Source organism: Pipistrellus kuhlii, unplaced genomic scaffold, assembly GCF_014108245.1.
Source record: "Pipistrellus kuhlii isolate mPipKuh1 unplaced genomic scaffold, mPipKuh1.p scaffold_m20_p_15, whole genome shotgun sequence".
Lineage (NCBI taxonomy): Eukaryota > Metazoa > Chordata > Mammalia > Chiroptera > Vespertilionidae > Pipistrellus > Pipistrellus kuhlii.
Window position 1 is genome coordinate 9411355 of NW_023425460.1, and position 27065 is coordinate 9438419.

The 27065-nt window shown below is 51.3% G+C and overlaps 2 protein-coding genes and 1 non-coding gene across 3 annotated transcripts in view; 2 read left to right on the forward strand and 1 right to left on the reverse strand.

Annotated features, from left to right (window-relative positions):
* Positions 1-412: 412 nt before the first annotated feature.
* Positions 413-2553, reverse strand: DDIT4 (DNA damage inducible transcript 4). The gene is made up of 3 exons (XM_036437813.2): positions 2405-2553; positions 2004-2272; positions 413-1751 (listed from the first exon to the last, which is right to left on the reverse strand). Exons 2-3 carry the CDS (start codon positions 2206-2208, stop codon positions 1258-1260), a joined length of 699 nt encoding a protein of 232 aa, XP_036293706.1. The 5' UTR covers positions 2209-2272; positions 2405-2553; the 3' UTR covers positions 413-1257.
* A 4936-nt stretch (positions 2554-7489) lies between these two features.
* On the forward strand, positions 7490-7595 carry LOC118719641. The gene has a single exon (XR_004988206.1). It is a non-coding gene; the product is annotated as a U6 spliceosomal RNA (small nuclear RNA).
* A 3942-nt stretch (positions 7596-11537) lies between these two features.
* The window catches only part of ASCC1 (activating signal cointegrator 1 complex subunit 1), a 105135-nt gene continuing 89607 nt past the window's right edge, over positions 11538-27065 (forward strand). The window contains exon 1 of the mRNA XM_045581745.1: positions 11538-11557. The gene's annotated coding sequence lies outside the window, so the exon portion shown is untranslated. The remainder of the gene's footprint in view (positions 11558-27065) is intronic.

Below are 27065 nucleotides of genomic sequence, written 5' to 3' on the forward strand. Positions count from 1 at the left end.
TCCAAAGATAAATTTGTAATTTTCATGATTGCAGTCCCAATAGAGCTTTTTAAACAGTTTCTTGCCGTCCTTTTATTGCCTGTGAGGAAGTTGGGCTTAGGGAGCCTTGTGCCTGGGCCTCATAACCCAGGGGGCAGCCAGGTGAGCTCAGCCTGCTGCCTGTGGCTCTGTGGGAGGTCTGACTCACCCCTACCTTCCAGTGATTTCCCTGGTAGCCTCAGTCAGCAGAGCCAGGGATCCAGGGTTCTTGGCACAGATGGCGCACAACCCACATGCCTCCATTACCAGGCTGGCAGGCAGCCCCGGAGAGGGAGAGAAACACGCACAGGTGGGCCTTTGACTGAACCCACCTTTTACCAGTACCCACCCCACTCCCTTTCCTTTCTCAGCACTAATAAGAGGCTCAACCAACTTTTAACAAACACTTTTTTTATTAGAAAAGTACAAAATATTGCATAGGTCTTAATACTTGAACATCAAGTGTATTCATGAACAGGGAGTATCTTCATGTAAACAGTTCTAGATGGAAGACACAGATGGCACTCCTCTGGGGCAGGGGGGCCAGCCCCCACCCGAGTCAGCCCCACCGCTCACAGATAAACTCTTCCGTACACTTCGGGGGCGGGACACGCGCAGCTCCCGGGTGTAATTTTTTTCTCAAGTGTCGGAGATCCCCCGAGTGACCCCAACACCCACCCTTTTCTACTCTTACATTCATGCGTCTGTAAGATAGCTGCCTCCAACAGGTCAGTAGTGAAGCTCCGGTCAAAAAAAACACACACAAAAGATGCAAAAACAACACACACATTTGGCCCCTTCAGACCATGAGATACACAAAACACCTCCACGACCTCCCCCGCCCCCCAGGGCCAGCTACCTGGAGCACACACGGATTGCAATTGCAGAGGCCAGTGCAGCCCAGCTGCTCTCCTGGCCGTCACACCACTGTTGTCTTAACTGTCAGTAACAAGAAAAAGAAGGTACATGCTACATACACATCCAGTCTGAAGCCCGGCTGGCCCCTAAACCTTTGTTTCATGCTACAGTACTGAGGGCAGCCTGTGCCCACAAAAGGAAGCCACCTCCACCCCTCAGGGGGCTTCCTGGGAAACACGCCCCCTCCTCCCGTCTCCCTTCAAGGGGCTGTGGTCAGTTCTCTAACTAACGGGCAGCAGCTCCTCGGCTCCTGCCTGCCAGAGTCCACCCCAAAAGTTCAGTTGTCCGCTGTGGGATCGGCGTCGGCCCCCAGACCCAAGTTCAACACTCCTCGATGAGCAGCTGCTCGGAGCTGTACAGCTTTTTCTTGATGACTCGGAAGCCGGTGCTCAGCGTCAGGGACTGGCTGAAGCCCGGGACGAGGGAGGAGTTGGCGGAGCTAAAGAGCCCCTGGATCTTGGGCCAGAGGCGTGAGTCCAGGCGCAGCACGAGGGTCAGCTGGAAGGTGGGCACCAGGCTGGGGTCGAGGGCCAGCTGGCCCACGCTGTGGCAGCTCTTGCCCTGCTCGACGCAGACGTCCAGCAGCGCCCCCCGCAGGCCGCACGGCTCGCTGTAGGCCAGACGCAGCAGTTCTTTGCCCACCTGGCTCACCAGCTGGCCGGGCATCAGCAGGCGCGCGGGGCGCCGCGAGCCCAGTCGTGCCTGGGCCAGGCTCTCCTGCAACAGCTGCATCAGGTTGGCACACAGGTGCTCGTCCTCGGGGTCGCTGAGCAGCTCAAAGTCGGGCAGGGACACCCCGTCCAGGTATGCCGAGTCTGCAAGGGAGAGCACACGGGGGGGAGGGTGTCAGAGCCACTCGCAGCTCAGCTCGCGGCGGCGATGATGTCTCCCTAAGCAACCAGCACTCCGTGCCTCAGTTTCCACCCCACACTCCAACCCCCCTCCTCCGCTCCTCCATCCCTCCGCCATCTGGGTTCTGCTGGGATGGGAGGGTCTGACTCCTTCCAGCGCGGCGCTCCCCTCGCCTCCCCGGCCCCCGAGTCGCGGCCGCCCCCGCCCGGACTCACCGTCCTCCGGCCCGAAGCCGCTGTTGCTGCTGTCCAGAGACTCGCAGTCCGAGCTCTCCAGGCTCGCGCAGCGGCCCAGCCCCTCTTCCCGGGCCGCCGACCCCCAGGCCGAGCGCGGCGGCTGATCGGGGGTGGGCGTTCGGGACAAGGACGAAGACGAAGAGGAGGAGGACGACGACGAGAAGCGATCCCAAAGGCTAGGCATGGTGACGACCGGCTACCAGCACGTCTGCAGAGGAGCTCAGGGGACACGGCAGCGGCCGAAGACGCTGTAAGACAAGAGGGGCACGGGCCCGGCGTCAGTCGGGGGGCTGCACCCACCGGAGAATGGGGAACGCTAGGACCCGCACCACCGAGGCCTCCCGGCGCAGGGGATCGGCACCCCGAGGAGGGACACTCACCAGCTAGCGCGGTCAGCGAGGGCCGCCGGGACGAGTGCCGCTTGAATGAGTGCGCGAACCGGTGCCAACCCCCGAGCGCTGCCCGGACTTGTCCCCTCTGACCACTCTGGCTCCCTCTCGGCCTGCCGCGGTCCCTAGCACCAGCGCCGGGAGCCTATAAGCACTGGCCCGGAGAGGCCACGCCCCGCAGGGGCAGCGGCCCAATCGCGGCCCGGGAGTGTGGCCGGCCTCCGCCAATGGGCGCCGGGCGCACGTTCGCAACGTTCTCTCCTGCCCGGTGACAGCGGCCCGGCCCCGCCCCTGCTGCGCCCCGGCGCTCCGGCGGCCGAACCCCTGGCGCTGGCCACGCCCCCTTTCCAGAAAGGCTCCTCCGCGCGGCTGCAGCTGCCAAGGTCCCCGAGGGCGCTCGCGGCAGGGGCGGATCAAGGAAAGACTTGTTTATTATAGGGTCGTGTTGCTGGGGGATGGGGCAGCCGTCGCTGCGCGGGGTAGGGGGTTGGGAGAGGGAGAGGCAGGGGAACTTGAAGGGGCGGTGGGCAGGGAGAACGGTTGTCCGAGTCCGGGAACTTGGAGCTGAGCGTACCCACTGGGCGCACGGATGGATGCCTGTGGCCGGCCCTTCTCACGTACCCCACGCTACCCCTGCCCGGCCAATGATCCGGATGTGGGAATGGGGTCCCCAAACTGGGCCGTTCCGGGCTCTGAGCTCCCCCTTCCCCGCAGCCCACTTGCCCACCTGTTATCCCACAGTCCCAGGGGATGGGTGAATGAGGGGGCCCGTCTCCCCCCTCCCCTATGCGCCTAGTCCCCATTCCGGGTCCGCAGCCATCTCCCAACTGCTCCCAGGGAAAGGGGTGGGGGAGGGTGGTTAAAGGAGTGCTGATGGTCTGGGGTTCCTAGCGCCTGGTCCTAGGGCTGAGAACCGGGACCCAAATCAGAAGGATGCCTTGAGCCACCCTCGTCCCCACTGCTGTCCGCGGTGCAAAAGTGACTCTGGGGCCCGCGGCGGCCCAGAGCCCTCGGGCGTCCGTCGGGTCCTAGCGCCCCCGTTTCCAAAGAGCTTTGTGTAAAAGACACGGAGAGTTGCATCAGGACCAAGGATCTCTATCTCCGAAAGCCCGGCAGTGCAATGGCCATCCCGGGTTTCATCATTCAGGTGGGGCCACAGGAAATCGGGCCTGGCTGCGGTGCTGGGAGACAGAGTGGTTGCTGAGGGTGGGGGTAGATTAGGACTTCCTGGACCTTAATTTCTTTTAAGGTTTATCGGTCTGAAACAAGAGGATCCTGATTAAAGAGGGGAACAAACTTACATCAGATGCTTCCACCCCGGGGGCAGACTGGAGCCTAACCCGACAGGTAGGCCTTGCCTCCGAGCAGGGTTGCACGTGACTGACGGCTCCTGCTGGAGAGGTAAGGTCACTGCCATCCCCATTAAAAAAAAAAAAAAATAATAATAATAATAATAATAATAAAAAGGCTGATCTGTGGTCCATCCGCACAAATCAAGACTTACAACTGGAAGGGTCCAGAATTCAATCCCTGCACCCCACGCCCATTTTCCAGATGGGAAGCCACCCTTGGAAGCAGATTTACGGATAAGAAATAAATGAGGGTACTCAGATCGGGAGATATCTTCAAGACTGCAGCAGAACAGAGTGGTTAGGTCCTTAGCCCCTGGGGCTTGCAAGGCCTGAACTCTGCCCTTTGTCTCCAGTCCTCCTGTCACTTGCTGGGAACATTAAAGATACCAGGTCAGGGGAGCTCAGTGAGGTGCTTGGAGGGCTGGGGGTAGAGCACATCCTCCTGAAGTGAGAAGAGAGTTGGGGGTTACCTGTATGGGTGTGTCTTTCTGTTGCCCAGGAGAGAAGGTCAGGAAATTAATTCATCAAAGGACCATTCACTCCTTTCACCAGACAGACTGAGCGTAGGAGATAGACTTAGGGTATGGCTCGCGCCCTCTCTCTCTCTCTCACTCTCTCTCTTTCTCTCTCTCTCTCTCTCTCTCTCTCTCTCTCTCTCTCTCTCTCTCTCTCACACACACACACACACACACACACACATTAAATGAGGCGGGGGTATATTTCAGAAAACTGTAGAACACTAAGAAAAATGGAAATGTTTAAAAAGTGTATCTTCATAAGCAACCATCCAGAGCCAGTTTGGTAATGTCAGTTTACTAGGAATCATTCATTCACTCAATAAATACCCTCATGGAAGCAGTGTGCTAAGCACCTTTTTCATTCACTGTCTCATTCTGTTACTAAATACCTTTTCTCAAATGGGAAGGGCTATGTTAATGGACACTACGTAATTTTGTTTCTTTTCCAAAGAAATACATTTGTTGCTGTCTCACTGTGTTCCCACAAAGTGATGAAAGAAAGGACAGGCAGTCCTTGATCTCTGGAGCATTATTCCACTGAGTATAAGCAACCAGGGTACAGAGTGAAAAATCACCTAGAAGGAGGGAGGGAGAACATCTCTAATACGGCTTCCCCTCTGATACTCCTCACTCTTGTGAAGGAGGGAGAAATCCCCATCCCTTTGTCTGCCAGGAGAACCTTGGGAGCTGGAACGGGAATTTCCTTAGTCCCTCTGAGGAGCCAGGGGGAAGGGTCTTGGTTCATCCCCGTGAAAGGAAGGGTAAGTTCCCTTCCACCTGCCTGGAGATGGAAAAACTTTGTTCCTACTTTGTACACCTTTCCCTGCATTGAAGCAGATGGGATGGGGGAAACCCGAAAATGTGTCACTCCTAGGAGGAGGCATCTCTACTCTCTGACCTTTTAGTTAGCCCTCAAAGATCCTATAAAGCCGGCATTTGGTGTGTTTCTCTCTCCTCTCCCTCCCAACCCACCATTCCCCCGGGGCCTAGGCTGGCTGCAGGTCAAGGTTGCCTCGGAGACCCAGTTCTGGCATCCTTTCCTCCAGGAAGCCTTCCCCTGTGCCTCCTCTTCAAACCCCCATCCCTGAGGTGCCCTCCCCACCCCCCTTAGGGCATCCTTACACTTTGTGCTTATCTCTGTTCATTGTTTCCACTTTCATCTCCCCACTGGACTCTGAGCTTGTTGAGGGTGGTAGTCTACCTTTCATAACTTCCAGTGGCTAGCACTTGAAGAGGCTCAGTGAATGTTCCTTGGGTGAAAAAAGTGAATGAATGAGTGAATGAATGAATGGCTAGATTAAGCAAGTGGTGGATTTTCCCTGAATTGCAGACCGTCTGGATTCTCAACATCTAGGTGGGCCCTTCAGCAGTCTTTGATGCTACTACCTTTCTTTTTTTAAATATATTTTCATTGATTTCAGAGAGGAAGGGAGAGGGAGAGAGAGGTAGAAACAACAATGATGAGAGAGAATCATTGACTGGCTGCCTCCTGCACGCCCCCTACTGGGGATTGAGCCCACAACCCTGGCATGTGCCCTTGACCTGAAACGAACCTGGGACCCTTTAGCCCAGTGGTTGCCAACCGGTGCTCCATGAGGTCCAAAGGTTGGCAACTGCTGGTTTAAGGAAACCTTTGGAACAGCCGTCGCCAACCAGACGCTCTATCCACTGAGCCATACCAGCTAGGGCGCTACTATCTTCCTACCCCCTTTCTGACAAGTGCTGCCAAGAGCCTTGGATGAATCTGAACATTTCCTTTCCTCTTCCGCTCAGGTCTGGGAGTGGGGCTTTTAAGGTAATCCAGTTCTTCCAGTTGGAATAGTGTCAGCAACCCCCGGGACTGGGGAGAGAGGTGACATTGTACAGGTGGCTGACTTGTTGTGGAGAATCTTTAAAAGCAATTAGTACTTTACCTTCAAATGCCTCAAAATACTTTTAAAAATTGAGATGAAATTCACATAGAGTAAAACTAACTAAACAATTCATTGGCATTTAGTGTATTCACAGCATTGTGCAATCACCACCTCTATTTAATTATAAAACACTTTATCATTTCAAAGGAGACAAACCCATCAAGCAGTTACTCTCCTCAAGATACTTTTGAAGTTTATATTCCCTTGTTGGAGAGAGTAAGGCTGCCCATTTGCATAACTCCCAGAGGGCACCATTCCCATTAGTCTCTGCATTTACATATGTCTTCATAAGAGCACTGGTCTCAGAGACACAACCTGCAGTGAGAATCCGCGTCAAGACAGCCCTGATGGGGAGACTGGTCATGGGCTAGTGTTATGTCCCCGGTGACTCAGGCGCCCATGGAGTTAACCAGGCCCCATATCCCAGACTCTGTGGCCAGAGCCCTGACCTTACAGACGTCTTTTCCTGGGCTCTGCTCCATTCCCGTGGGACCCACGGCAGCCTGCAATTTAAAGTCAATGAGCACTCAGGCCTGGCCACCTGCCCCTCCCTGTTGAGGCGGTTTCTGTCCTGCGCATGGTTCCCAGGCCTCCGTCTGGCAAGCTGCCCCAGTCGGGTTTGGGGAGTTAAACCAGATCTTGGGGTGGGAGTGTGATCCTGGGAACCCCAGAATTCAGGATGGGAACCCCTGAAGGCCAGCCAGCTTGCCTGCACCGCTCTGGCCTCCAGCCCTTTGGAAACTTCTTAGGAAGGGAGTGTAGGCGGTAGGAGGAGCCAAGGGGTCAGGGGTCAGGGGATGGGGGGGGAGGGTAGTATGGTGGCAGGAAGTGGGACAGTGAAGCCAGCAAAAGTGTCCCCAGGACTTCTGTGAGTTTTTTACTTGAAAAACAACAAACAGGTTAGTCAAAATAGGGCTGTTAAGCTTTTGACAGCCCAGAGCTTCTTGTTTGGATTTTCACAGTGCTATTAGAGGGAAAATTAAAAACTTAGCGGGGAGTCCTTTTGCAAACAAAGCTACTTTTTGAAATAGAAATAGTAACAATACACTATGTTATGCAGCCCTTCAAAGAAGCATTTAAAATGTGTTATGCATTGCCCTACCTGGTTTGGCTCAGTGAATAGAGTACCAGCCTGTGGACTGAAGGGTCAAAGGTTTGATTCCGCCTTGACCCCCAGTAGGGGGTGTGCAGGAGGCAGCCATCAATGATTCTCATCATTGATGTTTCTGTCTCCCTCCCTCTCCTTTCCTCTCTGAAATCAATAAAAATATATATTTTTAAAGATGTATTAAAGTGCTCGCTTCGGCAGCACATATACTAAAATTGGAACAATACAGAGAAGTTAGCATGGCCCCTGTGCAAGGGTGACATGCAAATTTGTGAAGCTTTCCATATTTTTTTAAAAAGTGTATTATGTGTTTACAGCCTGAGAAATGAATGTAGTGCCATTCTACAGATGAGGAAACTGAAGCCCAGAGTGATCCTTCATTAACCAGTGCCTTTCAAGCCTGATGAGTACAATCAGAAACATCTGAGGAGCTTGTAAACTGTAGATTTCTATCTCCCTCACCCCATTCTGATTTGTACAAAAGCTCTCCGGTTGTCTGGAGAGCTTTTGTACAAATGCTCTCCAGTCGGTTGTCTGCTGGCCTCCCAGAGAGACAGGTCCTGGGAGGAACTGGGTTGGCTCCCCAGTCTGTCCAAGGGCCTCCCTGTGGGTTGGGGATGGGTTAGGGTAGGGGTGTCGAACTCAATCAGAGAAGGGGCCAAAATCTAAAATCCAGCCTAAATCGCGGGCCGAATGGTTTACTGAACAGTCATAAACTGTCATTGTGATGGAAACGCAGCGGAGTGCAGTGATGACATCGCGGTGCGGGCCACATTGCAAGGCCTGGCGGGACGGATTTGGCCCGCGGGCCTTGTGTTTGACACATGTGGGTTAGGGGCTATGAGATGGCATGCAGCTGTGGAGACTAGGCCCACAGGTGATGGTGATGAGCTCACAGCCAGACAGTTCTGCTGGGTTCCCAGGTTTCACAATGAGGCAGGATAGTCAGAAGTTAGGAAAATTCCCCCAGCAAGTGGACAGAGGGAACCGGGAACCAAGACAAGATAGTTAAACAAGGCCGAGCAATTAGCAGCCTGCTAATAAATCACAAGATCTTATCTTCCCTGACCGAGGACAAGTAGGAGCGGACAGTTTATACCTCTCTTTCCCAACCAGGAAGTAAGTAGCTTAAATCGCCCTGGTCAGGGGGAGAGAGAACAGAGACCCAGTTGGTGCCATAATTGCCAGCCAAACTCGAGAGAATGAAGTCAGGGGAATAAATAACAAAAAAAAAAAAGCCCAATTAGAGCCAGACAAATCCAAGATAAAAGGAAAGCAGTAAAGCTAACTAGGCAATGACCCCAAACTCTCCTATAGGCTCATTTGATGTATCAGCGTATTCAAGAACAGACCTGGAAAACTGTTGAATATTCTGTTGAGACCCTCCCCTGAGTCCTCTCCTGAAACTTTCACTTTTAGAAGGCAGATAAAGACCCGCAAGCCAGGTGGTGTGGCATGCCCCTGCGTGTCCAGACAGAGGTCCACGGTCTGGTATGGCGAGCCCTCATCCCTAAAAGGGGGCTGACCCCTTGACTGTCATGCAATGCACGTTTTCAGGGAAACTGATACTATAATAAATCATCGTTTAACTTTCAATGTTTTTCTATTTACAAACCTTTGTGTTGAAGGCTAACTTTTTAAAAATATATATATTTTATTGATTTTTTTCAGAGAGGAAGATAGAGAGCTAGAAACATCGATTAGCTGCCTCCTGCACACCCCCCACTGAGGATGTGCCCCCAACCAACATACATGCCCTTGACCGGAATCGAACCTGGGTCCTTTCAGGCTGCAAGCCTACGCTCTATCCACTGAGCCAAACCGGTTTCGGCTGAAGGCTGACTTTCAATAGATCACAGTGAGGCTGCTTCATATGAAACCCCAACCAGGTCGGCCTTGTTTAACTATCTTGTAGATAACCTCCTTCTGGGTCCCGGTTTCCTATGTAGCAGAGCAGCTCCCTCGCTGAGATCTCCTGAAAGCCAGCCCTCGACACAGGGTTTGTAAACAAATAACTTTAAAAACCCTCTGACCCAGTGCACACTCTCTCTTGAGCAGGATAGTGTGTGTTGTGTGCACACACACACCCTCCTCGCCTCACTTTTCCTCAGGAGTGCACTTTTGCTTGCTTTCTCCTAAACCAGGGGTCGGCAACCTTTAAGACATAAAGAGCCACTTGGACCTGTTTTCGAAGGAAAAAACAACAACCTGGGAGCCGCAAAACCATTGCGACATTTAAAACAAATATAACACTGCATATATTGTTTCTTACCTTAATGCTTTATACCGGATCGTGCAGAAAAAGGATTTTTTCACTTAACAAAAAGAGCCGCATGCGGCTCCGGAGCCGCAGGTTGCCGACACCTGTACCTAAACTCTAAAGGTCCCCATGAGACTCTCAACCAGGGGAGCTGCAGGCAGAAGCAGCTTGTCCTGGGCTAATCCTCTGACCTTGTCTTTAAGGACTTGTGTGCCTTTGTAACTTCCTTTTTTGAATCCACAAGCCAAGCCCGGCTTGGCTCACTTCTGTTACTGTGACTTCCTTCCCTGAATCCAGGCAGCCCCATCTAGGCTCACTCCTGTCGCTGTGATCTTACCCCTTCTGTCTTAAGCTCTTCCTTTGTTTCACTGTCCCCAGCTTTAAAAAATCACCTGGACTTGTGTCTGAAATTTTTTCTACACAAAGTCAAGAACCCACACATTCCAGATTGTGCTGGGACAGACCTAACATGACCCTAGTCCCTCTCTGGTGACAACAAGAAGTTATTTCCTCTGGGGCAGTGCAAGGGCAGTGGGAACCCCACAAAGGGCTGGCTTGATAAGGGATGGGGATTTTGAGAACTAGCAGGATAGTCTTAGGACACTGACAGAACACCATGAGCATGAGGCACCGTGGTGAGAGGCACAGAGGCCTACCAGACTTCCACTGCTTTTCCACCTTGTTTCCCACACACCCAGAGTGGTCAGGTGAGCTGTCAGAGGGATCAGCCACACTCCAGGGCACCATCTCTTTTCTCACTAATATACCCCACTTCTCTCAGAAAGTAATCTCATCTGCTCTGGGGCCAGCTTTCAGCCAGGATCCCCTGTCTTCCTTGGTTTCTGAGCCCTTTTGAGAAAAGAAAGCGGAAGTAGAGGGAGGCTGAGGCAACATCGCGCTTCAGTTCGTACCAGAAGCCCAAGCACAATGGCTGAGTTGCCTGTGAGGGCCAGGAGTCAGCTGGTCTGAGGTCAAGCTATTTGGCCATGAAGGCTGAATAGGGTTCTGGGCTGTGGCCTGAAACAGCCCATAGGAAATATAGTACATCTTTGAAGTTCCATACTTTTATTACAAATAATACAACTTTGCATTCTAGTTTTACATCCTGTCTGTGTTAAATTTTACTGGCAACTTTTAAAATTATTTACTAGTTAAATTACTTAGTTTAATGTAATAAAAGTTAAGTCTTACTTAACTTTAAAGTAAACATTTCTGACTTTAAAAATTTTAGCCCTGCCTAGCTGGTGTGGCTCAGTGGTTGAGTGTTGACCTATGAACTAGGAGGTCACAGACACTTTGATTCCCACTCAGGACACATACCTGAGCTGCAGGCTCAATCTCCAGTGTGGAGTGTGCAAGGGGCAGCTGATCAATGCTTTTCTCTTATCGTTGATGTTTCTATCTCTTTCTACCTCTCCTATCCTCTCTGAAATCAATAAAAAATATTTTTATAAAAATATATATCCTCAGGTGAAAATTAAAAAAAAATTAATAGAAAAAATATATACTGTTATTATCCTGTGCTGGGATTTTCATACTGCAGTTTTGAAAACCCAGACCTAGAGAATCTCAAAGGCCTCTTCGACTTCCATGGGATCATACTGAAGGAAAGAAAAATCATGAGTTTCATGGAGCTACTTTGCTAAAAATCCCAGGCCAGGCCGGTAAGGGTGTGGACCTTCTGGAGGAGGCCTGCCGGAGAAGGTAGAAGCAGACATTCCAGTTCCAGCCTTTCAGTGGTCTTGACCTTTGAGGGTTTACAACTGCCATGTATCAAAGGGGAAGGTGGGGTCAGGGTGGCTTTGCTCGTCAAGCTGGGGGGCGTGGGAGAGGGAGAGACCAGGATGATCAGGAGCTGGTACAGTGGGGCGGCCTGAATCCTGGCTCACTGCCTGCCTGGCCAGCAAAATGAGGCCCATTTCTCTGTTTGTTCTTCCAGAGCAGGAAGACCAGCAGGGCTTTGTCCAGCCTCTGGATGCGCCAAGGAGCCGAGGTGAGTGAGGCTGGATTACAGTGTTCAGCAGAGAGAGGAACCAGCCCTCTCACTTGTAGAATTCTTCATTCAGTGGAATAAGCCTTACAGTCTTTGAATGTTAGAGCCTGTGGGCCCTGGGAGAGCCCCCCTCGTCCCCCCCCCCCCCCCTTTATGGACAGGAAACTTGCGGGAGGGCCAGGAGCCTCAGGAGGTGAGCTGCCCGTGATCTCTCACTCTCCTGGCAGTTAGGTCTCACTCAATCCCCAGGAACTTTCTTTTCCCAGACGTCCTTGCCCCTCTGCCAAGTCTCTAGCCTCAGAAGTGTTTTTTTGTTGTTTTTTTTAAAAAAAAATTTTTTCCAATGCCTGTAGTAGCCAAAGGCTTGGGAAACTCAAGTTTATGCAAAAACCAGCTACCCAGGTCTCCAAGGGCCTTCTGGAATTCCTTGCTGGCAGGTGATGGAAGCTGCCAGTTCCACCTGGCAGCTGTGCCGCCCCTCACAAAGATCTTTAATCTTTCTGGAGCTCTTTATGGTTTTAAAAACACATCCATATCCTTTAGTATTTTCATAACGCTGCCTAGAAAAATAACTACTAACATTTGTGTAGTGAGGACTGGTCAGGCTCCATCAGGGTCATTGTGCAAGTAGGAAAACTGAGGCTCAGCCCTGGCTGGGCGGCTCAGTTGGTTGGATATTAATATCATGGGGTACACCAAGAGGTCTCTGGTTGGATCTTGGGTGGGGCAAGTACCAGAGGCAACGGATAGATGTTTCTTTCTTTCTCTCTCAAAATCAATTTAAAAAAACAAAACAAAACAAAACAAAACATATCCTGGGTGAGGATTAAAAAAGCAAAGAAAACTGAGGCCCAGCTAGGAGCAGGGGCCTGCCAGGCAGCAGGCCGGAGCCATGTCTCTGGTCAGAGGCTCATTTCCTTGATCCCAAGTTACTAACCCTCTTCGTTGTGAGCCTGAATGGGGGCTGAAGGGGGCCAGTACATGCGGGGGAGTGGGGGTGTGGACGAGGTAGAGTGAACATCTGGAGTTGTGGACAAAAACTTTCTCTCCTGGGTTAGCCCCTGTCTTATCTGATCAGGCTCTTCCTCCCCCTGCCCAATGAAGCAGCCCACTGCTCTGCCCTCCCCCGCTCCTCGCAAGGGGTTTGCCTGTAGCTAGACACCCACGGGCCAAAAGTGACAGTGGCTCCGTCATCGCCTCCCTCCAGGGCCCCTCCCTGAGAGCTCTGTCTCCCCTGGGAAGGCTAATTTGGGGAGCTCCATAAGGGGGACCTCTCCTTGTCCCCGGGTCCCCAAAGGCAGCTTCGGCATAGGAATCTAGGAGCCGCTGCAGAGTCTCTTTGTACAGACCTAAAAACCAACGCAGGGAGGGAGAAACAACTCCTAGGTGTCTGGAGTCTGCTCTGGGAAGGGGGCACCGAGAGCAAACCGGCTTCCCGAGGTCTGCAGTCGGGCAGCGGTGGGGGCAGGGAAGGCCCCCTCGCTCCCCCACCCTCCCCACCCGCTGCGGGTGCGCCCGGGGAGCCGGCCCCGGAGGTGACAGATGCGGAGCAGCTGACTTGGGGGTGGGTCTCCGCGGACCCCCTACAGGGGGCTGGCGGGGGTGGGGAGCTGGGACGTGACTTGGAAAACGTACGTCTGGGGGGATGGGCGCAGGATGGGGGGCAGTGGAGCTGGGGAGAAGGGCGGGCCGGAGGAAGGAGCTCCGCCCGCTGTCTGCCCGGGAAGGAGGCGCCGCGGAGATGCTGAGCTCAGCGCTCTGGCCGGCTGCGGTGGGGGCGGGGCGCAGGGCTGCGCCTGTCGGGTGAGCACCGAGGAGGGGAGAGGGGAAAGGGGAGGGAGGAGGGAGAGGCGAGGAGGCTCACAGGGACCTCGTCTCCTAACAAAAGCCGTCTCTGTGGGGTGGGAGGCCTCTTGGGTGCACGGAAAACCTTACAGGGGTGGGCTGGGGAGTGCCTGTGAGTCACCACTTTGAAGCCCCGATTCAGCCCCAGGACCTCACGTCAGAGAGGCCAAGCCGTTGTGCCCTCTGACCCCAGGATTTGTTTGGTGGAGGGAGTGCAATGCCCACCCCTGTCTGGCTGCCTGCCAGAACTGCCCGGGCCACCTCCCGCCAGTGCAGGCCGGGGCCTTTATCGAAGGCGCCCTTAAATTAAAGAGGCAGGGAAGATCAGCTCGGGAGGAGACGGAAGAAAGCCCTTTGTACCCACCTGGCACAAAGGGTTTCTCAGGCCGAAGGGGTGGGTGGCTATTTCTGGGTTGGCCTACATACCTATTTGCCTCTTTATCTCTAATATCACACATGGTTATTACGGGAGCTTTTCTTTAGCACTCCCGGCAGCTGCTGCGTTTGCTGAGGGCTGCACAATGAGGCGTGTTGCCTCACTCTCCCAGGCAGTTTTAAGAGTCTGGCCCTGGGAAGCAGTGCATCAATAAGCCAGCAGAAGCTTCACCAAGCTCTTTTCCCAAAGAATGGGATCCTAGCCCTGGGGCTCCAGCTCCAGAGCTGGCCGGCCCTGGAGGCAAGGCCTGCCATTTAGGCTTGGTAACAGTGTGGCTGGGTTTTGCTGGGCAGACCTGAAGCCCCCAGGGCCTCTGGGCCTCCTTGCTTGCAAAAGTTGACCTTGTGTCCTGCAGCCCCACGCTGGCAGGCTTTCCTTTACACGTGGAGAAAGTGAGGCAGACAGGAGTCATGGACAGAACTGGTTTGGGATTTACTCCTCTGATTAAGTGGAAACAAGGGAAGTCCGGAACTTTCTATGTATTGTACCGAGTGTAGCCTCTTTAGGACTTCTGTGAAGCTTTTCCTAGCTCCCTGTTGTCGTTCATACATACCAGGCTCCTTATTTTGGCCCAGCAAGCCTCCAGGGCAGACCCTTGCCTATCTCTGGAGTCACTTCCCTTCCACAGCACAGGAGGGGGAATCACATATGGTTCTAATTACCTCTGAAACGCTCTTAAATTTTCCATCAAGTACAGTGTACATAGCTTTGTGTATACAGCGCTGCAGAGTAATATGTATGTAGATGTGCAAAATATATACAGCCATGTGCAGTGGATCATAAAGAGGACATCAACAAGTAAAAGCATATAATTTATAGTATTTTTAATCACATAAAAGAGAAACAGACACATTGACCCAGAAGTGAGACTGTAGAGGTGAGAGCAGATTTCTGTCTTCTCCCATCTGCTGCCCTCTCTGGGGCGTGAACTCCATGGCCCAGGGGAAGAGAATCGGGGACGCATGCGCTACTTAAACTGCTCTTTTTTGCTTGGATGTTTTTTCAGCGCTGGTATGACTGACATTACCCAGGGTCCCCGCAACCTGTGGGTGCCTTTCTTCTGTGGCCTTAAGCACCTTCTTTCCACTCGCTCCCATCTTCACAGTGATTCCTTTCCCCAGACGCCCTTCTGGCTCTGACTCACACTCCATGCTTGTCTGAAGCTCAGAGCCCTCCAGGAGCCCTCTTTCAACACACCTGGGCAGCTCCATGTTCCCTGCCAGGCAGCGCAGGGCAGGGAGTCCAGCCCAGACCTGCTTGGCTTTGAGGCCAGTGCTTAGCTCACATAACCATGACGAGTTGCTCTCTTTCCACTTGACACGGTATATTGACATGATCCTATTCTGGGGCTGATGCCTCCTCAGACTGTACACTCCTCCAGGAATCACGTTTTAAATCTTTTAAATACCCACCACTACCGCCACCACAACTCCCCCAACACCCACACATGCTCTCACACACACCTTCTCTGTGTTCATACATATGGTGTATGCTCAACAAATAGTGGGCCCAGAATTTAATGGAATCAGAGCCCACGTGCGAATCAAGTGTGAATCAAGGTCAGTGTAAATCAGCAAGAAGTCTTCCGGACCCTCCCAGGCCACAGGGAAATCGAACAGCATGTATTTTTGTCACAGTGAGTTAAACATGGGAAGGGGCTTTCCCTTCTTGTCAGATGAGAAGATGACAGGGGAAGTGTCCAGAGTGGACTGGAATGGGAACAGACCCCCTGGTCTGCTGACTTGCGCCGGCCTTCTCCATTGCACCTCATCACCTCTTCTCAGGCCTTCCCAGGCCCCACCCCTCCTCTGTCGTTTCCTTCCAAAGCGCTTATCCCACATGTAATTATACTTGTGCTTATCTGTGTGTGTCCAGTGTCTGCCTTTCCCACTGACTGTAAGCTCCAGGAGGCCAAGATCTGTATCTGTTTCATCCTGGAGTTCAGCACCCTGCACACAGCCAAGCTGACGGATCCCAATAAATGCATGTGAAAACCCAGAATGAGCATTCACAAGGCCTGAGAACCTCCTGTTTCCCTCGGGCGGCACTGAGGTTGGCTGACAAGTTGCAGAGTCGACAGGACTAGAGTGCTCCTTGCCAGTAGCTCCCAGGCAGACACCCTGTCTTAAGGAGCTTAAGATGTAGGAGGGGAGATAATACACCTCGTGAACAGCCCTAACACAGGGAAGGTGGCTGAGCTGGGTGCTGGCAGTGAGCAGTGGTGTGGAGGGCCGTCTGGAGGTTTGAGACCCGAGGCCGAGAACCAAGTAAATAGCGATTGCAAAAACGGAAAACCGCCTGGGTGTCTGTGCCAGGAGAACAGCGAAACCAATTCCAAATCCTGGAATATTATGTGGGTGTTAAAAAGAGTGAGGTAGATTTTGGAAAGATGTCCAAGAGACATTGTCAGGTGAAAACAAGCTGCAGAATAATGTGTATGCTCTAATCTCATGCTGAAGAAAAAGCAGAGGACACGCCCTGCAGGCACATGCCGAAGTGTGCAGAGAAAACATTTGGAGGGTACTGGGAACTGTTTACAGAGGTTATCTCTGAGGGAGCGAGGGAGGGGAGCTTTTACTTTTTCATTTTCACCTTCTGTGCTGTTGGGTTTTCACCATGAGCTCATATTGCTTTCATAAGAGTTTGTGCTTTTGTTATTGCCGGATTGGGGGATGGGTAAAGAGGTGGGTGGGGCCAGAGAGGTGGAGATCCAATGAGAAATGCTGCGGGGTGAGGGGCACTGACAGGGCCTGGAAAGATGGAGGAAGGGTCTTAGGAGGCCCTGTGGTTCCAAACGTGGAAAAGGAGAGACTATTGTGGAGACAGGGGCATCGAGTGGAGGTGGGATGTGGGAGCATAGTGCAGTGCAGGACGACTCATTCAAGGTCACTGACCACAGTGCTGGTGACCCTGGGCAAGAGACTAGAAACCCAAGGCCAGAGACCCTGACTCATAGCAACGAGGGCGAAGAAAGGAACAAGGTGGGCCTTTAGGACCCTACGGATGCCTTGGCCGGTTCACCATCCTTTGGGTACAGACAGTTCTGGCTGCAGCTTGGAAACAAATGAAGCTAGGAGGGGCCAAAGCCTAAGCCAACAGAGAGGTCTGCCTTCCCCTGGCTGGGAGTGCCAGCCGAGGTCTCTGCTTCTCCTGCTCGCTCTTCCGGGCTCTCAGCCAGGCCTGGGGTGAAAGACCCTTCCCAGGCGAAGCCCCTTCCCAGGACCAGGAGCAAAGGAAGTCAGAACAATGCTGTTCATGGAGAGACTGGGGGAGAGGGAGCTGAGTAAGGGCAGAAGTTTCTTGGCTCAGATAAGCCAGTAAAAGATTGGAGAAGGTCAAAGATGAGGAATGTTCTGTGATTTCTAGATAGCAGCTCATTTATCTCATAAATACTTGCTCTGAGCCAGAGTCCAGTGGTAATACTGCCCCCATACAAGCTGGATAAAGAACCCACTTTGAAGGGACTGTGCCTGAAGTCTTGTCTCTTCACAAAAGCCCCGGTGAAAGGAAGGAGGGAACACCTGCTGTGCGCCATGGGCACTTTCACAGGTGCCTGTGTAGTCTGCACTGCCGCCTTCTCAAAGGCGGTGTTCTTTTACAAGGCAGGAAACTGAGGCTGGGGTGGATGGTGCCTTGCCCATGACCGCATGGTTAGGAAGTGTTAAAGCTGGGATTCGAACCTGGGTGTGCCTGTGTCCCACTTATAATTTGGCTGCTTGGAGCTCAGAACACATTTTCCCATCAAAATAATGCTGTAAGTGGTGGTTTGGTTGCCATAATGGCCTCGCTCACCCAGGGGACAGCCAGCATTAATTCTATGTTTCAGTGTGGCTGTGGATGAATCAGGCTTTTGCGGGCTAGCCTGGAAACCCACAGGAGAGGGAAAATGCATTTGAGGGTTTGTCCACGCTGGGAACTGTTGCCCTTACTGTCGTACCTGATTCAGGGCAAGCAGGGACTGTGGTGGCTCAGGGAGCACTTGTCCTTTCCCAGCCCCGGAGAGGCCTGGATGTGCACGGGAGCGAGGAAGAGCGTCGGCAGGTTTGGGGTTTATGAGGCAGGCAGTGCCGCATGAGAATGTGCACTAATTTCCAGACTCTGCATTGTAGTCCTTTCTTTTCCTCCTCACACTGCTCCTCAGCTCTTATACTTCTTCCTCCAGGACGGGGCACTCCAGGCAAGACCTAGGTTCACTTTCCCCACAAACTCAGATGTCTGTGTATGAAGGGGCTGGTGACAATCACTGCACAGGAACAAGAGTGACTATAGGAGCTCAAAGCAAAGATTTGTAAAGGTTTTAGAGTGACTTCAAGGAGAGCATTCATTTCGTTCATTCACTCATTTATTTGACAGATACTGTGGGTGTGCTGGGCTCTGTGCTCCTTCCTTACTGGCACTTCTTTTGCCAGAAGAATCCTGGGCAGGATGGACTGTGGGGCTTAGACCCAGAATCTTAGCATTGGAAGGAACAGATAGAAACCACTGTCATTCATCAGTTCAGGAAGATCTGAGTGTCAGGCTAACCACTGAGGCTGTGTAAGTATGAAACATGAAGTCTAGAGAGAGGAGGAAAGTCATGTGCCCAGTTTCTTAATCCAGGGTCCCAGTGACTGGACCAGTACTTGCTCTTTCTGGCCATACAGATGGCCTCCCTCCTTCCTGCTCAATATGGTCCCTTTTAGGATTCCTGTTTTTCCCAGGAATGGAGTCTGGGGCTCAGAGGAGGCCACAGAGAAGTAGCAGGATTCCCTTCTCACTGACAGTAACAATGGCTGGGCTCTCCCTGGAGTGAGAACTGGATTTCCTGTAGGTGGGGTTCAGGAAGACTTAGGAGACTTTTCTCATTCTTTCAATGAGCCACCTGCTTGCTGAATTCCAGGTCTTCACGAGCACCATTCAATCTGCATGTACCTCTGTTTCCCAGCCTCCTCCCCCTGGCTAATCCCATGGGGCCATGGGCTAAAGGGCTCTTCCTCAGTAACTTGGCTCACCCCGAGCACTCCATGCTCATCCTAGCGCCTTGGCCTTCCATAGGATGATCATGGACCTTGGATTGCTCTGGCTTATTTTTTTTTTGAAATATATTTTTATTGATTTCGGAGAGGGAAGGGGAGGGAGAGAGAGATAGAAACATCAATGATGAATCATTGATCAGCTGCCTCCTGCACACCCCCTACTGGGGATCGAGCCTGCAACCCAGGCATGTGCCCTTGGTTGATATCGAACCTGGGACCTTTCAGTCTGCAGGCCGACGCTCTATCCACTGAGCCAAACTGGCTAGGGTGTGCTTGCTTATTGAATGCTTTTCTACTGGACCGTGATCTCTAAGAGGGTCAGTCACCAAGACTGCCTTCCCTTTGTGTACTTGTTTTTAGCAATCGTGTGCCCATTATCTCAGCCAATGCTTAGTATAAAGAAAGTGTTCACTGTGCAGCTGTTGAATAACCTGTGATCCATAGCTAAAGGCAAGACCTTCAAGTGAGTGACTTTGATTCAGTTCACCCAACAACTGTCTATCAAGGACCAGCACACACACAGGATATAAAGATAACTTGGAAAAGGAGATTTACAATCTAGTAGAGGAAATTGAAAAACTGCAAAAATCTCTTCTAATCAGAGTCCTCCCTCCCTCACTGGTAGCTCATTGATTCCTAGCTACTTGAACCGGGGCCTAGCATATACCTGAGTCCCGGGACCCTCAACAGGCCAACCTGGGGCCGGGGGGCTGCACCAAGGCTCCCGGGGGCAATCCCAGGGAGCTTGTGCACAGGGCAGACGTGATCGCTAGGACTTGCCAGATTCTAGGCAGGGCAGAGTTCGGGCTCCTCTGTACAGTTCTGCACCACATGCCTGAGCTTTGAGCTGTTTTGAAGAATTCATTAAGAATTCTCAAATTCATCTGCAGAGAAACTTTGAAGGCAAAGACTTAACATTCATCTCAAGGATATGAAATGGTATCTCACAATCAGTTATCCCTAGAGTGTCAAGAGACCTGGGTCCCAAAACCTTGGTACTGACCTTGGTTGTTCCTCCCAATATATAGAGCTTCTGTTCTATAATCTGCAGGATGTTTATCAGGGGCACATGAGATGCTACTGTGCCAAGCACAGTGAGGATGCTTCAGAAAGAAGAACGAATCAGAAGGTAAGTGCTCACAGTCTGGTCACTGGGGGCCTCGCTCAGTAGGGAGGACACAATGCAAATGGCCTCTTGGGGTCCTACAGTGGACTTTATGCAGGTGCAGGCAGCTAAGGCTGAGGGCTGAGAGAGGCAGCACTAGGACCCAGGGGCGGCGTCTGGAGCCAGCTCAGCTGGGTAGGTTCCCAGCCAGAACACAATGTTCTCAGTGTACCCACAGGAAACCCTAAAGAGGAGAACTGCACATGGCCTTCTGCTGGGTGTGTTCTGGTCCCAGCCTTTTATTCTTTTTTCTAACCTCAGTCGCCACTTTCACATCCTGTAACCTGCAGAGCTGCGTCCCACCCTGCTGGGCTGGTCCCAGGCCCTGGGAGAGCAATCAATGCAGGAAGCCCAAGGCCTCACTGACCTTAACCATTTTCAAATAAGACCATTTGCCTCTAACCTTGGCTTCCTGAATCGACCCTTTGTGATGGAAACTTTTCACAGTACAGAAGGCAGACTCGGGACAAAGCCGAGTTGCTGGCTGAGGCCAGGGTCTTGGCTCAGAGAAGGGAAACAGCTGATGCCGCTGAACCATCTCCTCCCTTCCTCTCCGAAGGCCAGACCCCACCTGGGACCAGGCGAGGGCCTGCCCTGCTGCTGCATAAATCAGAAGGAGCGGGGAGCGGCCTGGGGAACCAGGGCCAAGTTTGGAGCAGAACATCCTATGATGTGGTTCCGAGTTTTTATTTCCACGAATGCTAGAATACGTTGTCCCACCAAGCTATTTTTATTGAATGAAGATTTTTTTTAAATTTTTTTTTTTAAAGCAAACCTCTGCAAAACCAACAGCCCTCTATTACAGGGAAGGACAAGGTGAACTTTTCACTTCCTTCCCCCCAGCCTATCAATTCATCTGTGGTTTGGTGTCACCCACACTTCTGTGCTATATTCAATCTCAACTTTTGCGTCCTTGTTTTTGAAGCAGCAAGAGCCAGGCTCTTAAACCCATGTTGCTCTACAAGTTGCATGAGGCTTTCAAAACAAGCTTTTAGTGAGTTCTCAAAACAGATTGCAAAATGGAGACCCACCAGCCTTCTGGGCAGGTATGGAGGCCAGATGCCAGCCTCTGGGCAGAGGCGGGCGGAAGAGAGTGAGCAGTGGGAGAGAGCATGCGAGAAGCCAGCACCACCCAGCCATGCTCTGGCTAACTGCTCCGTTGGAGGGCTCAAGGAGGGAGCCAAGTTCTGGGTGACACACTACCCATCTGCCTCCTTAATGAGGGGCCTGACCACGGAAAAGAAGTCTCAGTGCTTCTATGAAGCTCCATTAATAGGGCTCCTTCCACCCTGACATTTTAGAGTCTTTTTCCAAATATTGTTTTGTAAGAGTTTTATGGTGTCCTCACCCAGGCCAGTAAAAAGATCCTATGGGTGCCTCCCAGACTTGTCCAGGCTCAGGAATTCTTTTCTTGGAGAAAAAGCAGGCACTGCTGCTACTCCTGTGGAAGTCGCTCAAGGCTCCGGGTCCCAAAGGACCTGGATTCTAGTCTTAGTTTTTTCAACTTGCTGTATGACCCTGCGCAAGTGACTTTCTCACTCGAGGCTCCGGTATCCTCCTTACTCAAAGGAGGAAGTTTGGCAGACATCACTGTTGTAAGTGGAGTTGTGTCCCTTCCCAAAGTTCATATGTTGAAGTACTAACTACACTCTCTACCTTAGAATGTAACCTTATTTGGAGATAGATCTTGACAGAGATAACACATTATAATGAGCTCAGTAGTGTGAGCCCTAATCCAATATGGTGGTGTCCTTATAAAAAGGGGAAATTTGGATGCAGAGACATACATAGAGAAGAAATGATGTCAAGAGACATTGGGAGAAGATGGTCGTCTACAGGCCAGGGAGACAGGCCTGGAAGGAACCAACCATGTCAACAACTTGATTTTGACCATCTAGCTTCTAGAACAGTGAGACAGTTACGTTTCTGTTGTTTAAGCCACTGAGGCTGTGGTACTTGGTTATGGCAGCTCCAGGAGGCTGTGACAGCAGCCTGAGCCCAAACCAGCACAGGTGCTAAGGCCCCTCAGCTCTTGGGCTTCAGGATTCTTTCCTGGACCAGTGTCATCGCCATCTTGGTGGCTTCCTCCGTCCCACATGGTCTTTCTCTTACCCTCTCCCATTGAGTAAAGGACATCATGTGTGAAAAGTGCTTAGCACAATGCCCCACATATGGCAACTTCTCACTATCCATGAACCCTTACAAACATTACTATTAGGGTTCTCATTGCCTAGACCCAACCTGTACGTACCCTGAGACCCTCTGTGCCAAAATGAGAGGTGTGGGCTCTAAGCTCAGGCCCTCGTGATCAGTCAGGCCTTCATTATTGAAGCCCCCCCCCCCGCCCCCTTGCAGCTTTTAAATCTAAGAGGAGCCTAATTCTTTTTAATGGGAAGCTTATTTGCCACGGAGCCAGTAGGACTCAAAGGAGACTGCAAAGGCTCAGAATGGGAGATTATTTCTCTGTCCTTGGACTCGATGATCCCAGGGTCATGCAGAGCTGCAGAACTCTAAGGCTAAGCCTCTGCTTTCCTGTCTGCCTATTGAGGACACCCCTTGACTGGCAGCATTCTGGATAAAGCTTAAGTACAGGCGGGGTCAGGGCTTGTGCTTCTGGACAGCAAAATGCTGCCTTCCTCCGTGGTCCTCCACCCCCCTCTGCTTCTTTTGTACCGAGAGATGGCGTGGGGGCCATGTCCTGCTTTCTTCCTGACTCCCCGAGTCCATAGGTCTCTGAAGGCCAGCTGCAGTCTCGGGCTGGTCGGGAGAGTCCGAACTTCGTTTGCATTATCCGGATGCTTTCAGAAAACACGCTGGCCTTGAGTGTGTTGAAGCGGGATCACAGAATGAACCCTGAGTCTTCTCTGGGCGATGACACTGGTCCAGGATGGCAAAGTGCTAGGTTGTCCTCCAGGCCGGGCGTGTTTGTTTGGAGCTGAATTGGCCTGACGTCACAGGATACACCAGATTGACTGTAGTTTAGAGACTATGAAGAAGGTTAAGTGGGCAGAGTCTGACTCGAACAGCCCCAAAACATGACCTTTGGGTTTGCCAAACAAATGAAGTGCCCGTGCTCGTGTGGTTTGTCCTGAACTATATGCCTGAAGATTTCTGAGAATAAGGACGGGAGAGGGCGTGGGAGTCTGCTTCAGGCTTTCAGGGCCGGGGAAAGGAGGAGGAGAAACCGTTTAGGGGGAGGACATCTTCCCACAATGTCCATATACTTTACATCTGATCATCCCGGGCCGCCTTGTACTCTGGTTTTTGGCTCGGAGCCCAGAAGGGAGGCTCCTCCAATAACTCTGTCTGAACTGAGGACATCTGCCTTTCCCTCAAAGAAGTAAATAAATCCGAATCTGTAAACACTTAAGTTTCTAGTCAGAACAAAAATACTGCTCACCATCTAGCGGCCTGCAAAGATCACATCTGCTGCACCATGCCAGCCCCCGGGTCCAGCCCTCCCAGGCCGAGGAGCCTGCTCTCAAAGCTATTTACTGTGAAAGTCAGGATTCTTGGCCTCTCTCTCAGGTGCCCCTTGGTTGTGCCAGACAAATGCCCTTTTGATGGAAAGTGGAGCACGGTGAATGAGGCTCAGAACAATCTGGTTCTTGCTTCCTTCTCCGGAGAGAGATCACCACTCCCCTGTTTACACGCTGTGCTCCAGCCACGCCAAGTGACTTGGAGTTCCACAAATGCAGCCCTGCCTTTCACACGCTGTTCCCCGGGCTGGAGTGCTTATTTGGCTGCTTCTCCTCTTTGCTCGGCTGATTCACCAGTCACCCGGGGACAGGTTCCCCTTGTCTAGGAACATTTCCTTGTTATCCCCTCTGTGTTCCCACCTCCAGGCCCTCTTGGCTTCCACAGCAGCTTGCATAGGCCAGAGTCATGGGGTTGTGACACTGTATATCTTCCTCAGGTCTGTTTACTTGTCTCCTTTTTCCATATGGGCCCCCCAACCTGAGACCTATTGAACCCTAGAATGAGGCCAGGGAGTCTGTATTTTTATTAAGCTTGGTTCTGAGGCACAGCCAGGTTTGGGAAGCATTGCATTTCTGTTTCCCTACAGATCACTAGACCCTCAGTAAATATTTGACCCTTCTAGCTTCTCTCCTAGCCTCTTCTTATTTCACTTCTGTCCCTTGCTAGCCCTAGACCAACAATTTGCTTATCCTCTTGTCCTTACTATGCAAAACTGTAACCACCAACTGCTCATTTTGTTCCATTCCTACTGCCATGCTGTTAGGAGCTGTGGGTGTACTTCCCCAAAGTCTGGTGCCCTTGCAAGTTCAGGGACTCTGACCTCAACTGGCCCCTGAATGTGGTTGGCAATCATCTGACCCTGGTTGGCTCTATTCCAATCTTCACAGAGACTGTTCCCAATCTCAGTGTTCACCTCCTCCTGCCCCACAGACAGTAGGCCAACTTGCTTTCTCCTTCACAGAGAAAATAGAAGCCAGCAATGGGAACCTCTTCAGTTTCCTGCCACCTCACCTCCACATCCACCCACATCAGCACTGTCCTGTTCGCTCTCCCTCCCTCTAAGAGTGATCACACCTACTGGGCTCTGGATCCTATTCCCTCCCACTTCTTTCAGGCTCTTACATCCTCAGTTGTCCTCTTTTTGTCTTTGACCTTTCCCATCCTAAAGAAAAAACAAATGTCTTGATTGTGTGTCCTCCTTTAACTGCCATCCTCTCTCATTTTTGCCTCTCCTTCCATTGAACTTCTTTAAAATGTTGCCTAGATTTGGTCTCACATTTCAGCTTTCACTCAGCTTCCCACCCATGGCAGTCTGGCTTTGCCGCCACCACAACTCATACAACGGTTACTCTTGGGACAAGGTCACCAACAATTTCCTAGGTAAAATCCAAAGACCTTCTCCATCCCTTATCTCCCTTACTTGCTTGGCTACCCCAGATACTGCTGTTTGCAGCCTCCTTCTCACAGTCTCTTTCTTCTTGGTTTCCCTGATGCCAAACTTCTCCTACTTTTCCAGCTCTTTCCTGCCAGTTGCTTTCCTAGGTACTTCCTCCTCATCTGCCTGTCTCTTGCATGTTAGGGTTCCTCAAGGATTCGATCCTGCTTGGTCCAATTATCTTTTCATTCTATGGGCTCTCTCCCTGGACAATTCCATTCATGCTACCTTTGATTTTCTCTAGGCTGGTGAGTCCCAAACCTAACTAGCTCAGCTCACTCTCCTGAGCTATAGTCACTTGCTTATTGGACATCTCCTTGAGCCCACTCCTCTTCCTGTACCTCTGTCTCAGTGAACAGTACCTGGTTTTTCTCCCTGAATTCTCCAAATTGGACCAGTCATGATACTTCTTAACTTTCAAATCAGATCCATCCTCTGCCTCCACATCTTTGGTTCAGGTTGCAGTTATCTTTAACCTGGACTTCCACAACAACTTCCTAAAGGATCTGGATCTTACTGCCACTCATTTATCAGTATCCCCCCAACTAGAATTTCTGAAGTGAAACTAGATGTTGCCATTCCCTTCCTCCACAACCATGTAATGGTGTTTCCCACTATTCTCTGATTGAAGTTCAGATTTCTTAGCAAATCCATGAGGTCCAATCCTGTCTCTTTTGCCCTTATTTTCTGTGAACTATCCGCGACAAAGCGCCTGTAGCTCCACAAAAGCATGATGCCCTTTCTCACCCTTGGACATTTGCATATTTTTTTTCCTTCCACCTAGAAAGTCCTTCCTTCTCACCTTACTTACTTGTTCTTTGGGTCTTGGTCTAAAGTCATCCAGTTAAGGAAGCCTTCTCTGGCTCAGCAGAATTAACTGCCTCTGACTTTGTAGGATCTCATGCTTTCTCCTATCAAACAGTTTTTACACTTAAAATTACTCTTTTGTCTCCCTTAATATAGTTATAAACTTGAGGCTGGTGACTGTGTCTTGTTTGATAGTGGATCCTCAGTATCTAGCAGATGCTAGACGCATAGAAGTGCTCAATAGCTGTCTGTTTAATGAAAAGACGTTTGGAAAGGATCATCACCTTTTGTTGCCGGTAGTAAACTATATGCTGTTTCGTTATCTGCCCTAAAGAGCTTATATTATAAAAATGAAATAAGCTGCTAGGAAAACTTGACAGACTGGAGTGATTAATGTATCTTGAGAGGTGGAGAAGAGCTTGTGGATGCCAACATGTGGCATTACCATCGGGCGCATGTGCAGGCCCAGGAGGAGGGCAGGAACCCACCAACTCAAATCCCCTCTGAGGATGGGATCGTGGGAGACATGGCTGCTTTGGCACAGTTTTCCCTTATTCCACAGCTTCCACCTGTGAGTGTAGCACTATAGAGAGGTCTGGGTTCTAGTATTGGCCCTGCTCACTACTTATCCCAGTCACCTTAGGCATTACTGCTCTGTGGATGTTGCTCTGTAGATAGCACAGCTTCTAAAGCAGGGAAAACACACACCAAAGTCATCTACTCTGTAGATACCTGTAACACACTTACTATGTGCCAGGTAGTGTCTGGGTGCTGAGAGTATGAAGGTAAATGAGACAAGTTCTGACATTGTATTTGTACACCGGGGGGTGAACTATATGATCTCTAAGTTCTCTTCCTGCTCTAAAACTCTGTCTCCCACTTGGACCAGTTGCAAATAAACAAGGCAGACTAGTGGCAAAGTATTGTGCTCCAGCCTCCTTCCCGTTCTCTCTCGGTGGTGCCATCTCTTATTCCAAACTCAGCTCTGGGAAGCAAGAAAAGGTTGGGTGTCTTTGCACTCTGCCTGAGGTTCAAGATTTAACTCCCCAAAGGATTTGCTATTTAGGGTTTTCCCCTTTTTATGGAAAGGCTTGGTCTTGGTTGGACCAAGGAGACCTGGTAAGATGTTTTAGATAAAGTTAGGTGCTTTGGCAAAAGCACAGGGAGAGGCAGAGTGGCCTTACCCTCCAAGTGCAGATTCTTTTAAGTTTGCTGAAAGGGCAGCAGGTTATCGGACAGGGTCCTCCCTTTTCTCTGGATGTTGAGCAGCCCCTGGTCCTATCTCCTTTCTTCTACCTCAGACTTGGCCTTCGGTCCACAGTTTC

Bases quoted from the DNA above. Each gene is read 5' to 3' on its own strand.
- DDIT4 (XM_036437813.2), bottom strand. From the start codon at position 2,208: ATGCCTAGCCTTTGGGATCGCTTCTCGTCGTCGTCCTCCTCCTCTTCG. The intron at 1,752-2,003 runs GTGAGTCCGGGC...TCTCCCTTGCAG, and splicing joins CGGCTTCGGGCCGGAGGACG to ACTCGGCATACCTGGACGGG.